This window comes from Thunnus albacares, chromosome 6 (genome assembly GCF_914725855.1).
Source record: "Thunnus albacares chromosome 6, fThuAlb1.1, whole genome shotgun sequence".
NCBI lineage: Eukaryota > Metazoa > Chordata > Actinopteri > Scombriformes > Scombridae > Thunnus > Thunnus albacares.
Window position 1 is genome coordinate 26,201,473 of NC_058111.1, and position 14,781 is coordinate 26,216,253.

The 14,781-nt window shown below is 40.5% G+C and overlaps 1 protein-coding gene across 1 annotated transcript; it reads right to left on the reverse strand.

Moving 5' to 3' along the window:
• Positions 1-424: 424 nt before the first annotated feature.
• Positions 425-13,086, reverse strand: vwa7 (von Willebrand factor A domain containing 7). The gene is made up of 17 exons (XM_044354655.1): positions 12,812-13,086; positions 10,817-11,099; positions 10,298-10,531; positions 10,092-10,188; positions 7,472-7,606; positions 7,139-7,334; positions 6,815-6,984; positions 5,239-5,351; positions 5,002-5,118; positions 4,531-4,749; positions 3,934-4,066; positions 3,587-3,739; positions 3,384-3,476; positions 2,970-3,262; positions 2,321-2,457; positions 1,505-1,664; positions 425-1,367 (listed from the first exon to the last, which is right to left on the reverse strand). The coding sequence occupies exons 2-17, from the start codon at positions 11,063-11,065 to the stop codon at positions 810-812; spliced, it is 3,057 nt and encodes a 1,018-aa protein (XP_044210590.1). The 5' UTR covers positions 11,066-11,099; positions 12,812-13,086; the 3' UTR covers positions 425-809.
• Between the last annotated feature and the right edge of the window lie 1,695 nt (positions 13,087-14,781).

A 14,781-nucleotide genomic window follows, 5' to 3' on the forward strand; every position in this document is an offset into this window, starting at 1 on the left:
TGTAAATTAATGACAAGACAGTCAAGCTGCTGCAGTGAAGTGCAGCCGGTTGGTTTTTCTATATTCTCTTGCTCATTCTGGTGGTGTGCATGACTTTTGAACTATGGGTTTTTGAATTGATGAATGTACCATTAAGTGAGGTGGTTGAATGATCAGACAGAATATCTCTTATTACTTTGACTTACTCTGGCAATAATTGTCTTCAGAAATGAAGTAAGTTTTAATTATGGGCTACTGTTCAACAGCAACACTGGTTACAGATTGTTAGGCCTCTACATATCCTCTATGTCCTGTAAACTGTTTTAGTAAAATCATTTTACTCTTTTTTATTAAATATTTGGTTTTCACCTCCTTGTGAGTAAATTACACTGTGGGTGATATAGTTGTGTGGTTTTTTCTGGGTAATCAAGCCATACCAGCCAGATTGTGCACAATCTTTCTTTATTTACAGTGATTTCCAACATGTTCTCTCTGGTGTGTGTATTCTGTAGCGTATCAGATGTTCAGAGCACTGGCAGTTGCAAAAGCAAAAAAATTAAGTGACTTACATGAATATTAAAATGATTAATGGCTTTATTCAGTGAACTTCCTTTAAGAATTACAGTAGCAAACACATAATGAGCAATTAAAGACATATTTGTTTGCATTAAGCGTACTTATTTTAAATTGTACATCTGTTTTTCAAAAACTTTTCTGACAGATACACATTTATGTATCTTCATTGCATAGTATTTTGTCCTGGCTGCAGGAACCCAGTGATCAACACATAGATGAGTTTGACCTGCAAAAGAATTTGTAATCAGTTCGACCTAAATTAGAGGAGACCACAGCAGGCCCAGCATTATGAAAAAGAAGCCTGTGAGTGTAATCTGTCCAGCTCCACTGGTTTCTGTACTCCCATCTCTTTGCTGCCTCTGCTCACCAGATGTTAGATGGCAGCGTTTCATGTTTCCAGCTGTGTCCCACACCAGCAGCTCAGCCTGAGCAAAGCAGCAGCTGGACGTGTACCTCACCCACAATGGCTGAGATGAGTCCAGTACCCATTCAGATACATTCAAAGGGGGGTCTCCTTTCTCTAATATGGCCTTGTGGTGGTGATGGTGGTGGCCACCACTGGTTGTCTCGTCCCTGTGTGCCTGGTGCTGGTTGGGGCCAGGCTGGGCCTCTTCCAGGCTGTCCCCTGTGGGTGGGGGGTTGAGGAATAAGGTCAGAGTGCCTTCACCCTTCTGTAGCTGGAGGGCAGCGAGGCCAGAGCGCCCCCTATCTGACACGGCCAGAGATATACTCCAGTTAGACTCACTGCAGGTGGTAGGGCAGGAGGACTGCACTCGTGCAGCAGAACAGGATGGAGGGGATGTGTCAGTATCCTGCAGGAGACAGAGGAAGTGATGTCATTGCCATACACAGAAGAAAATCTTTGATCAGAGTGTGAGATTAATCAATAATCTGCAAGAGAGATTTATGTATAAATAAAATGGTCCATTTGTTTTCAGTAAATACTCACCGGGGGAACCACAGTCAAGTAGGTCACTGCGTAATTTGAGTCAGCAGAGTTGAGAGCACGCACAGTGAGTGTCAGGGTGACGGTCGCTCCTGCCTTAGCTGTGGCAGGAGTGTGGAGGTGCACCTGACCCCGGAAAGACCCTTGTTCAGCAACGTGGAACCTGAGGGACAGAAACTCGAAATTGCCCGTATTTCCACAATAACCTTAATTATGTTCTGTCATCACTTTGAAATTTTTTGGTTGGTAAATGTCATAAAACAGAAGCTGACTATATTACATTTCCTGAATATAATTTTACTGCCAAGCATTACCTAATTTAGAGACTTTTTTTCTTTTCTAAAATAGCCTTCATATTGCAGTACATGATGGACATGTAAGAAAATGGATGGTAAGACACGTAGAGCTGCAATGATTAGTCGATTAATCGATTGAAAATAATCAGCAACTATTCTTATAATCAAATAGTCGTTTTAGTCATGTTTTTAAGGGAAAATGACAAAAAATATCTGATTTCAGCTTTTCAAATGTGAGGGTTTTAAATTTGATGTGTCATACATGACAGTAAAACTTAATATCTTTGGGTTTTGGACTATTGATCAGACAAAACAAGACATTTGAAGACACCACGTTGGGCTCTTAAGAAATTAGAACAGGCATTTTTCACTATTTTTGGGTATTTTATTTTCGGACAAAAGATAAATTGAGAAAATAATCAGTGTAGATCAACTGATAATGAAAATAATCGTTAGAAGCAGTCCTAAAGAAAGGTGACCTTCTCTTCACTCCATGGCTGAGGATAGATGTTTTTAGCTGTACCTGTGAGGTCCTCTTGTATGAAGATATCTACAGTCATCATCTGTGGTCAAATTGAAGAGCCGGGCCGGGCCGTGGTTCAGGATGTCAAAGTCCACCATTGTGCTATGACCAGGTACCAGGCGGGGGGCGGATAACACCTGAAGATATAAAGATGTAAGATTATCTTGTGTATTTAAGGTACATCAGTGTGAAATTGCATGAGTCCATCATTCTAGAAAATCCACCAATGCAGTCGTATTACAAATTGGTCAAGCAGCCGTAATTTGACAATATGAACTCTAGCTGTTAAAGCAGTTAGTCGTTAACTTTGTCTGCTGTTTGGTGCTGGGCAGGAAGGGTACAGTGGGTTTACCACAGCTTTACTGCTGAAAACAGCTACATGCTGCATTTGGAAACGACAGAAGCAAAACAGTACAGTTGCAAATCTGTGGTTTTGTCACTATGAGTGACTACTTTCACATTATATACAGTCAACATTGACTGGTGCAGCTTTTAGTTTATGCTACATCATTTAGGAACACTTATACAGTATAATTCTACATTGATCAGTGAAGAATATTTTCTTTAACATTTTGTCCAACATTATATTGGAGGGCAGCCCAGGTGTTGTTTAGCATCATCACTGTTTTTTCCCTCACCGCTAGGTTACCTGTATCTGAACGTGAGTGGGCTGTATTATCTCTGTGGAAACCCTCTCCAGCTTGTTTGCTCTGCTGTCTCGGCCTGTGAGTTGAACACAGAAGGGAACTCTGGGAACAGAGTCCACCCAGCCAACCAGCTCCTCCACAGAATAGGATGATGAAGAAGAGGAGGAGGAAGACGAGTTCAGCCACACCTTTTTGAGGCTCTCCCCTTCAGCTCCCAGCAGTGTCACATGACTGAAAGAGGCCTTCTCGTCTGGAACCAGGCCTGTCACAGTCAGCACCAGAAAGGCAGAGGCACCTGGGAAATTAAATAAGCAGCATGTTAAATGTCAGGGACTCACTATTCCATGGTGGCACTGATACATAACTAATTATATTTTTAAAAAACTACTATCTAAGGAAGCTAAATCCCTCCTCACCTGCAACAGGACTGCCCTCCACTCTGGCCAGACCTGGGTGTGTCTCATTGGTTACAGTGGCAAAGTAATACAGGAAATCTACGCTGCTGTCACCTGGGGGTGCAGTTCAAAAGTGCAAGTGCAGTTACAGAACATTATAATCAATGTACCTGTAATTTTCTGTCAGTGGATCTGCTTGATGTCTAACATGTTTTTTCTTTTACCTATTACATTGAATGTGATGTGTCCATCACACTTGGTTAACAGTTTCCACTGGCCTGGCTGAATAGGAGCAAGCAGGCGGATGCGGTACAGACCCTCAAAGTACTTCAACTCCGCCAGAGGGCCTTGCTCGTTCAGGAGAGACTGGTTTTGGCCTGAAAAGTAGCATAAGATGGGCTTATTTTATTATTGAGTGCAAAGGAGAGTTGTGGTAATGGAAGAACGGTGGGATTGTTCAGATATGCTGTATCCAACTAAAAAGTAGACATACAGTAATTGCAAGATGCAAAAAACATACTGCTTGGATGGCCTCCATCACTAGTCTACATAGATTGTACTCTATAGTTACCTGAAGGACCTGTAAGGATACATTCTCTCAGGATGCCAGTGACATGTAGGGTGACGTTTTTTATGGAGCTGTCAACTCTGAAAGAATGGGAGGAAATCAGCTCTTGGTCACTCTCCACGTGGAGGAGGGTCACCTGGGGAGGAAGGAGAAAAAGTTGTTGTGCTCAGCATATCCGCACCTCTAAGAAAATTAAAGCAGCGATAACCAAAATGTATACATTAACAATGGATCACATGACTATTTGTATGTGAAATGGGTCATTAGCAGTGATGAATGAACAAACAGAATTATCGCCCAACTCTGCAGTTCCCCTCGGCTTTACAGAGCTTTTAAGTCTTTCATTGTTCTGGTTTTCAATTCCTCAACTTTACTGTTTTGATTCACTCTCACCGCTCACATAGTGTCATTTTTGGCTACAGCAGAAAATGCTCTTTGGTTGAACTAGTCACAACCAGTAGACAGAAGTATGCAACCAAGGACAAGGAGTTGGAAGCAACATCAATTTAATTTTCAATTATTTGCATTAAGAACTTGTTTGATTTGGGTCAAGTGAGTATGTATAACGTTGATAACCATCAAAGGATCTTGCTGCCGTACCTTGTCAACAGCTATGTTATCCTCCACTATGGTAGAGACATCTTGGATGTCAGAGTTGGTGGTGAATACCGTCAGTCCTCCTGATAGGGAAGACAGGGAAGAGTAGAGAGAGAAACGATCAGGAGACAAAGCTTCCCTCCTCCTCCTCTTTCTCCTCTTCCTCCCCCTCCTTCTCCTCTCTGTCATGTAGGTGGCGTCATCAGTTAGGAGAAATGTCACCTGTGGGAAAATCAGCCCAGAATGTGAGCGATTGTAGAGCTAACATGAAACATGTTAAAATACAATGTGTTTGATTGCAGTCCTCTTGCTGTCACAGTTACATAAAAATATAAAGTAATAATAAAGGACACACAAAGAGGGGTGTCTGCTGTTCATCTTACAAAGAGACTCAAATTCATAAATGACAACTGCATGTGTACATTACTTAAGATAATGTGGATTTTATTTAAGGTGGAATTGTCTTAAACCTACCTTGCTCTGTTTCTCAAGTACGAGGGCCTTCACCGCATCAAACAAGTGGGCATCTTTAGGGGAAGCATCAGTGAATACAAAGATCTCTGACAGTGGTGGACTGTGAATGAGTGCCAGCTGAAAATACACAGCAAGATGGGAAATTACCTGCCGTGTGTGCTTGCATGTGTACATTCTCATACTGTACACACACCTGATTACTTTGAATGTTACAAAAGAAATAGCATCTAAATTTACCTGAATGGCAGAGAGGCACATCTCTGGTTCATCTCCTCCTCCCAGCGCCATCAGGTTCTGCAGGTGCTGCATGAACTGGTTTGGGTCTTCGGTCTCAAACACTGGTCCCACCTCTGCATAGAACAGGGGACTAGAGATGTTAGATGGTGAGCAAGCAATAACAATAACAATAACAATAACAATTAGAATGTTAACCATTAAATTTACTTTTTGACAGCTTTGGAGCTTAATTTAATTGCTAAGACAAAATTCAGAGGGCCTTACATCATATTTGAACGAACACTTCAGCATTGTGGGAAATACTCTTATTCACATTCTTGCTGAGCAGCAAGTCAAGCCAAGTCAAGTTTATTTGTAGAGCACACAGTGTAATATAGGAGCCACTCAAAGTGCTTGACAGCATGATAAAACAGAGAAACAGTGGATACAGGCAGACATTATACACACACACACACACACACGCATGCATGCATGCACACAGTATAAATTATAAGCTAGACGAAACAAAAATGTCTTCAGTTCGGAGCCGCTGATTGGATTTAGTAGGGAGGAGTTACAGTAATCTAGTCTGCTGGTGACAGAGGCATGGATAGAATTTCTGAATCTGCCTGAAAGATAAAGCTATGAAAGCTATGAAGATATTTCTGAGATGATGGAAGGATGTTTTGGAATTTTTGCTGATGTATGAATTAAAATTTAAATCAACATCACAGTGACTCCCAGGTTTTTGTATTGGTCAGGGATGGCAAAGGATTCCAAGTAGGTGCAGACCTGTTGCCACTGTTCCCTTGTATCGAACACTATGATTTCTGTCTTGTGTCTCTATTCAGCTGCAGAAAGTTTATATGACTAGATGAGAGGACTGATACCATGATTATGTCTGTGATGTAAATATGAAGCTACAGCTGGAGCCAGTTTGCTTAATTTAGCACAAAAACCTGAGAGGAAACAGGGAAAAAGCCTGGTTGGCTCTGTGCAAAAAGAACAAATCTACTAGCACCTCTAAAGCTCACTAGTTAAGAGGTTATATCTTGCTTGTTTAATCTGTAGAAAAAAACAACCCACGAGTGTAAAAATGTAAAAATGACACATTGTGGTTTTACAGATTATGTGCCGGATTATTTCTTGGCAGAGGGAGATAATGTCCTTATGTTTCCACTCTTTGTGCTAAACTAAGCTAACCAGGTATTGGCTCCAGGTGCATTTACTGTAAAGACATGAGAGTATCAATCTTCTTATCTTACTCTCCACAATAAAGAAAATAAAGTGTATAACCCAAAATATCAAACTGTTACTTTAAGATTTTTGTAATGGACCCCAATTTGTGCATGAGAGCATTGACATTTTGAAACAAAGGGCCAAAACTGTACACAAAAGTCATCATAAAGAGAAGTCAGACCATATTACCTGGGGTTTTTGATCTTATGCCACTCATCAATCAATCAATCAATATATTCATCAATAAATTTGTCAAGCTCTTCAGGCAGATCCCTCCAGCTCTATATCTGACTGAAAAGACCTCGAAGGGCTCCTGTTTTCATTCAAGTCTGTGACAGACCAATATCCTCACCCTCACCTGGGTCATGGAAGGGCACAAGCAGAAAGGTGCCAGGTTGACCAGGGCTGTTGGCTCGCCTCTGGATGATGGAGTAGGCCCGAAGGCGAGCCGCGGTGATCTCCTCAAACATGCTGCCCGTGGTGTCAATGACAAATACCAATGCAGGGACCTGCTTCACACTGAAAAGTCTGTTGAAATGTTTGAGGAAATTAGGACATACTAAATGCACTTAACAGCTGAAACTTGCAACATGATATATTTGGAAAGTTGTGGGTCCACAAATATTATTCAGTATTTTCTATTTAGGCAAAATGCAACCAGTGTAACAGTGGTGAAACCTACTTGAGGAAGGTTTTGTTGCCCACTGTGTCTCTGAGGTCTCTCAGTACAGTCAGGGTGGCCTCATTAGCCAGAGTGGCAGCTTCCACATGGAGGTAATGGTGAGGGGAGAAGACAGGTGAGTTGCTGTCCTTGTTGATGCCCCCTTTGGCCCCCATATAGCGGCTTCTGTCCAGAATACCTCCATGACTACATTTGCCTGAAAAAGAAATAGCATCCTCAAAGTGCAATAGAGCCCAAATTTGAGTTTGAAAAGTAAGAAGCCCAATCCTAATGCATTTAGTTGCTCCTTTGGTTTTTTTGGCAAGACTGCTGCTATAAGTTGCACTGACATACCCTGAGGTTTTGGAGGAGAATTGCTGAAGTAGCCAGTGGTGAGCAGCTGGGAGTTTCGCTCTGTGTTTGTCAGACTTGGCAGGAGGTTGTCTCGGCAGGTGAAGCTGAAGCACTCCATACAGGTAGGAGTGTCTTCTGTGGACAGAAAGGATAATGGTTTAGTTCGGTGAGGCCCATTAAAGCTCCAAATGTCTACAGTAGCCATTTCAGTCAAAACACTGATACTTGCTATTATCTTTGTTTGGGTTTTGGGATTGAAGGTCTTTTTTCCCTCAAGTCTTGGTACATGTTGCTGTTTGAGATCAAATGTGATCTAATGACTGGATCGGTTTCAAATCACTCATCATGTTCAAGGTCACGCACAATGGCACTGTGAGGTAATGGATAGTATTTTCAGATTCACCATAGTAGATAAGTAAACACCATGGCACTAATCATTGTACAAATACACCTTGTACTGGTCATTTGTTCTCATTGAGATTCATCTGTGGAAATAACAATGTCAATCAGTTGTAGGGGCCGTGCAACATGTCAATTGACTGGACACAAACACTATGCCATGGTGCAAAAACGTACCATGGCAGAGCAGCATAATGAAGCACTATGCATCTGTATTTACTATGGGATTTCTGTGCTGTTGGTCATGGTGGCTTTGTATTTTGAAAACACTGAAAATAAAACATGGTTAAGATAAGACATGTTAGATGTACCTGTATACAGCCATTAAGACAGTCTGATAATGTGGGATCTTAGCAATCAGACAAAAAGTGGTTGTACATTGGGAAACTAGGAAAAGTGTCACTAAAGTGCCTCATTTTTAAATCTTGGATACATATTCACTTTCTTGGCCCTTATTCTGTGCAAATTTTGAAGCATCATGCTTTAATGAGTTTTTGAAGTCATAGTTATGATTGCAAACTAAAAATGAACGAATATAAAAAATTCAATTAGATTTGATTTAGGATATTGTATAGTGCAAATAAAATCTAACAGTGAAGCTCAACAGTAACTACTGGTTCCATCACCAAGCTAGACCACCAAGTGTTACAGTGACTCTTTCTTTCTCCTCCTGTATTTATAATGAAACTTTTCAGACCTGTCACGCCTCACCTCAAGTTATCCACAGTATGTTGTCCTGCTTCCACCCATCACCTGATCAGTGACCTGCCTGCACGTCTGTTTTCCATTATCCTCACTGTATACAGTCCAGATTGTTTATGTTGCTAAGTGTGGTTGTACAAGCAGTCAAATTGTTGCCTGTTCTCTGTCTGACCCTGTGTGTTTTTACCTTTGTTTAACTGCTTTAACTGCCTTTCCATTGACAAACCACTGACCCCTCAACTAGTTAGTTAAGCCTTTAAGTCAGTGTCTTGCCTGTTTGTCTGCATTTGGGTCCACATTCCTGCTGCTATACTGAATGGTGACAAATGAAGTTTAGCGAAAGTTCAGTCATCTTTTGCATGCTCAGGTCTGTAGTATGATTTCTCAAACCATCTGTCATTCCCATCCCTCACACATGCTCATTCATAATTTCCTTGCTGTCATTCCCCTGGGCTTCAATTAAGACATCAGCTGTTCACATCTAACCAATAGCACAGTGACACACCTTCATCGTCAGCCTATCATATTGCAGCTGTCTTTTTAAATATGTTTTCTCCTTCTCTGTCTTAGTGCTTTCATGTTGCCGTCGTGTGCGCCCCACCACCTCCCCATCAATGCCCAGTCTTCGCAGATTCATCAGTGCATCACTTCATCAACCTCATCAGCCTTATCATTCTCAGAAGTCGTTAGCCACCACCACCACCCCCAGTGTCTGGACTCTGTGGGGGGATTTATCTTGCTGCTGCTCAGGACTGATGTCCCTTGATTCAAAATCTCCTTGTAGAGTCTAAGCACGAAAGACCAAAGACAACACTTAATCATCAATATCATCTGTATAATAAACAATTATTTTTGCTTCATTCTCTTGTCTCTCCTAATTGAAATGTATTACTATAACAAGAATATAGGGAAAAAAAAAACATTACAGTTGTCAAGGCCATCATGTGTGTTGATTTTCATCATCATGATATACTGCAATAGATAGAAATGACTGAAATACACCACAATAAAGACAACCTATTGAGAAGCAGGGAGTGTACATACTACAAAAAGAATATATAAGTGCATTTGACTCTAAATGTGGTAGTATACAGCAATACTAATTGGCATATCATGAACTTATGTAAAGCAACTGTTGAAAAATGCCCCAAGTTCTTGCTACAATATCAAATTCTTGATCTTGATTCTTTTGCCTTGGTATATTTTCCAATATCACTATAAGACAGGTCAAATGCATACAAAATCACATAAAATATACAATAATCACACTGCTCTTCAAAGCACTAACCTGCTACCATTGTTAAGCATTACATGAGATCAAACTGTGAATATGTGTAAAACTGAAACTTTAATAGCTAAATTTCTTTAAAAATCATTCAAGACCATATCATCACACTATGATTCTGTTGAAAGCTGATAATCAATAGCACTGAATTATCTCCCAGCCTTAGGATCGCCTTTTGATGTGGTAAAGTGGGCAGTAGTATACTCACAGATGTGAATATACAGTATGTATTACCTTGAGCTACAGGGATGGGAGGCTCGTCTGGCTGTAGCAGGTGCAGGTATATGGAGCGCTGGCCCATCTCCACCCAGTTACTGTGGCTGTAGAAGTCCTGGCATAAGACAAAGCATTAACTTACATTATTGCCTTAACAAACTTCAGTCTTGTGCACAGCAGTCATTTCAACATGTCATTTCAACATTTCAAATGCTGCTGTGTACCTGCAGGGAGTGAAATAGCTGGCCCAAGCTGTGACGGGCACTTTGGTATTCATTGGCCCACACTGAGAGCAGAGTCTGAACCCAGAACTGCCGCAGCATCAACATAGCACTGTTCACACGCTCTGAATCAAAGTGATACACTGGGTTGGACCTGGTGGAGCTCAGGAAGTCCATGTCTGTGTTAGACTTCACCACTTCTCCCACAGCTCTCCAGAAGCCACGGCCCAGTCTAGTCTGGGAGGAAAATGGTCATAATTGGAATGAGATGTTCTGTACTTAAATATTACATGAAATATGAACAAACAAGAAGAATAATTACTTTATATTTAACAACAAGGATTCATTGAAACTGTTCAGCTTGTAACAAAGCTCCCATTGAACCCTTTGTGTAAAATATATCAGCTTTCTTCAATTCTTCAGTATTCACCTTCAATCAATTTTGTAAACCAAAAGTAGGTCTTCAACATTATTTTTTTGTTATTCTGAAGAGTAAATGTCCTGGGGACTGTATCAGCCTACCTGTTCATCTGCATGGCTTCCCTGGTCTTTAGTGCCCCTCAGAGTCTCCAGGGTGACATTGAGGATGGCCTGCTCTGTGATGTACTGGTGTGTGTGCGAGTTCCAGGACAGTGTTAACACTTGTGACCAAAAGCCTGGGAGGAAGCCCATGCATGGTAAAGCCAGGAGGAGAAGGTAAGCGAGAATAAACCAGTGCATCTGCCTCCCAGTCCTTTCCCAAATTCTTCCTCTGCCCAACTCTGACATCATGTTTTGGAGATAGGGTTGGTGTTTCACATCCTACCTATATAGAATAAAACACATTTTTGCAATTTGATGGCATTTAATGACGGTCCTATTTGAAGGTAACAGTTCAGATTTACCTTTAGCAGGAATATTTGAAAATGTATCATGCCATAACATGTTTTTTAATTGTGACAAATCAAATCTTTTAAAATCTACACTTCCAAATGGTTATTGGAAATTTACCTGAAATTTGTATATGGTGGATCCTCACTTAAACCTGCATTAACTGATTTTTTGGACACTTGGGGGCAGAGTAACAAACTGTAAACACAACACACCACTGACACATCATCACCTTGTAAAGTTGATGTGACAAACTTGTTAGCAAATGAGACTATTGGAAACTGTTGCTTATTTACACATCCAGCACACACATCTTTTTTTCCTGAGCTGCCTGCTGCTGCTGCTGCTGCTGGAGATAACACTCATGAGAGAGCTGAGAGTGAACCAAAGTATTGCACACCGGTAACGAGCCAATTAGTCACCATAGCAACGCAGCCCAGGTAGGCGCCAGAAATTCCCATTACCACATAGCAAACAGTCTCCACAGTCTCAGTCACTGTGACAGGACTTTAAGTAGACTGTTCAGTTAATAGTCGCCATGGAAACTGATTGTGGTTGTTATGTTGAGGTTAACGAGTAAGTTGTGTTAAGTTATTTCCTCATTGTATGCATTTGTCATCAGTTATGGCAAGACAGCCTTGTTAAGTTTAATAATTAAGCTATGTGGAAGTTGCTAGCCTTGATGTTGCACCTCCAGTATTTGAAGAGAGATTTATTTCGTTTGTGTGAAATTTCACTCACTGCTAACCATTGAGAGTTAGTTGCTTTTTTCTTTTAAGTTTGTCAAGTCAAGTATTTTTTTCAATAGCTTATTTTTATTTGTATTTATTATGTATTTCTTCTTTAACCACATTAGTAATGATTACTCTCCTGTTTTAGACCACACACCCACTAGCATGTTTCCTGCTTGCTAAATGGATGGATATAAGTTGACTCAACCCCTATGGTCCAGTGATGTTTCTTGCTAATTTGATCACTTTGCACCAGTCATCCATGTGTCCTTTTCTGTCATCACCCACTCCTTAACACCCCCCACTCCCCCCTCCCCAAACCTCCTCTCGCATTTTTCTCAGCTTCGTCTGTACAGAGGGTCCCATTGTTCTTAGTCATCTTCATTCAGATACAATACTTCAGTTTTGTTCTCATAGTGCTTTCACAAGGGAGAAACTGAAACAAAGCTTGAAGCCTATAAACAACTGTCCCCTCTGCCTCCATTCAGCAAATCTGTTCTAATTGATTTGAGAACACAGAGACTCCCTCTTTCATTTATTCTGGAGGAGTGAAGCAATATCTGATACAAGTGCACTGATTAGCATTTTCTTAACATTTTAATACACATGTGTACTGTGGTTCACCTAAAGCAACTGCTAATCTTCATCTTTTGCATAGTTTGCACATCCACAAACTAATGAATCTCAGTACAGTATATTAATATTGAGTGAGCTTAGCTTCACACCAAACTTTCTTCATTGTTACCATGCAATGATGTCAGCTAGGAGTGTGCAAATATTTTTTATCCCCAAAGCTTTATTGCACAAATGAGTGCATACTATATTATATTTTTAAATTATGGTTTGTATATTACCAGGAAACTACAAACATTTCATTAAAGCTGCACTTATAATTTAAGAATTTCTACACACTCACCTCAGTTCATCCTCTTAGACTCTTTCTCTTCAGACTTTGCTCTGTCACAGCATTTAGCAGAGAGCAACACCACCAACCAAACAGTGTAGACAGATTCACCACAACCTGTCAGCTGATATCGTGGCATTCTTGTCTGTGTCAAAATTATTGAGTCTTCATGTTTCTCTCTCCTTGGGCTCTGATCTCTGACCACCTCCAGTGAGAAAAGCAACAACCAAGATATAAGTGGAAGAAGGACTTTGTTGAGCTCGGATGAGAGTCTGGTTGACGCTGAGTGGTCACACCATGAGGCAGAAGACATCTCATTTCAGCTCCCCTACAGCCTTGCACCCCTCCTTACCCCCCATTATTGCACGGTGCATTGATTCACCACAATAGAGCCGCATATATTACCAGCCAGGGTGTTCAACTTAGGCCTTCCCAACCCCCCTGCCCTGCATCCATCACTCTCTCTTTTCCTCACAAAACCAAAAAAATCACTGCTTTTCACAAATGCAAACACTAACAACACCTTCCTCTCTCCCTAGTTACCCCCATTTCTAATGGCAATGTAAAGAAGGGCATCAGTTGCTAGCCAACGCAATAGGGACAGTGTTGAACTTCAGTTTGTTGGACTGAACGGTGTAAAAGGAGATGAAGTAAATGATTGGGGTATTTTTCAGCTTTGTTCTTGTTGTGTCAGTGGTTTGGCTCTGACATGTTTCTCAACTACCTTATAAGAGATAAAGTGTAGCTGTCCAGACCAAAACATTTAATCCTTTTTAAGTTAAGGAGTGAAAGTAAATAGTATATTTTGCTGTACATTTGTGTCTACAATATTGCATGTATTATTGTAATCCCCTTGCAAACCACAAAGAAACCCAACAGTCTGTCTGTTTTTTGTATTAATCTGATGAGCAATACCGAAAGTGGAAGTAAATCAGTGAGAAGCTTGACTGCACAGCTACAGAGTCAGGGAAGAATGTGTAAAATCATGAGTTTTCAGGCATTCAAAAAACACTTGAAAACTATTTTTTTCCATTAACACCTCAACATTTAAACCACTTAACCTTTTAGCACTTCTTTCTTGTTGTTTATGGTATTTCTTATGCCCTTGTCTACTTCCAGTTGTTTCTTACTTAGTAATTACTTTAATAATTAAATATAATTAGCATATGATTCAAATCATTTTCATGCTCATCAAACCATTCAGTGACCCCACGAGCCCTGTGAATCGGGGCATTGTCATCCTGGAAGAGACCACTCCCATCAGGATAGAAATGTTTCATCATAGGATAAAGGTGATCACTCACAACAACTTTGTAATGATTTGCGGTGACTATTCCCTCTAAAGGGACAAATGGACCCAAACCATGTCAGCAAAATGCCCCCACAGCACAGCATAGCAGAGCCACCAGATCCCTTCAATGTAGGGGTCAAGCATTCAGACTTGTACCAGCTTTTCCTTTAACATGTCACCCGTCTGTATATATATATATATATATATATATACACACACACACACACACACACACACACACACACACACATATGTACATATACACATATGTATATATACACACACATATATATATATATATATATATATATATATATATAACCTAGTTATAGGGAAAGATAACCTAGTTTCTTCTCACAAACATGTGTCTGTCACATCAACCACATATATAACAAGTAGTACTCTTTCCACCTGACCATATCCTCTTGCAGAAGATGTGTTTGTGCCAGAAATCTGTCTCTGTATTCTTTTTAGTCTTATAAGAACATTTAGAGTTAGTTGTAACAATGGTGTTGTCCTCACTCTGTGAAATTCAAACCTCAGAAAAATACATGACATTTGAAATTTGAGGTACAGATAGACAGAAAAGCTTAAATAAAACTCAAATGTCAGGAATCTGACACACTTTCAATTTTCAGATTGTGCAGACAACCTCTTCTTTATCTTTGGATGCTGTTTTTGTCCTACACCT

Coding starts and splice junctions, on each gene's coding strand:
- vwa7 (XM_044354655.1), bottom strand. CDS start 11,065: ATGATGTCAGAGTTGGGCAGAGGAAGAATTTGGGAAAGGACTGGGAGG. Junction 4,750..5,001: donor TACTTGAGAAACAGAGCAAG/GTAGGTTTAAGA, acceptor ATTTTCCCACAG/GTGACATTTCTCCTAACTGA. Junction 2,458..2,969: donor CCACTCACGTTCAGATACAG/GTAACCTAGCGG, acceptor TTATATCTTCAG/GTGTTATCCGCCCCCCGCCT.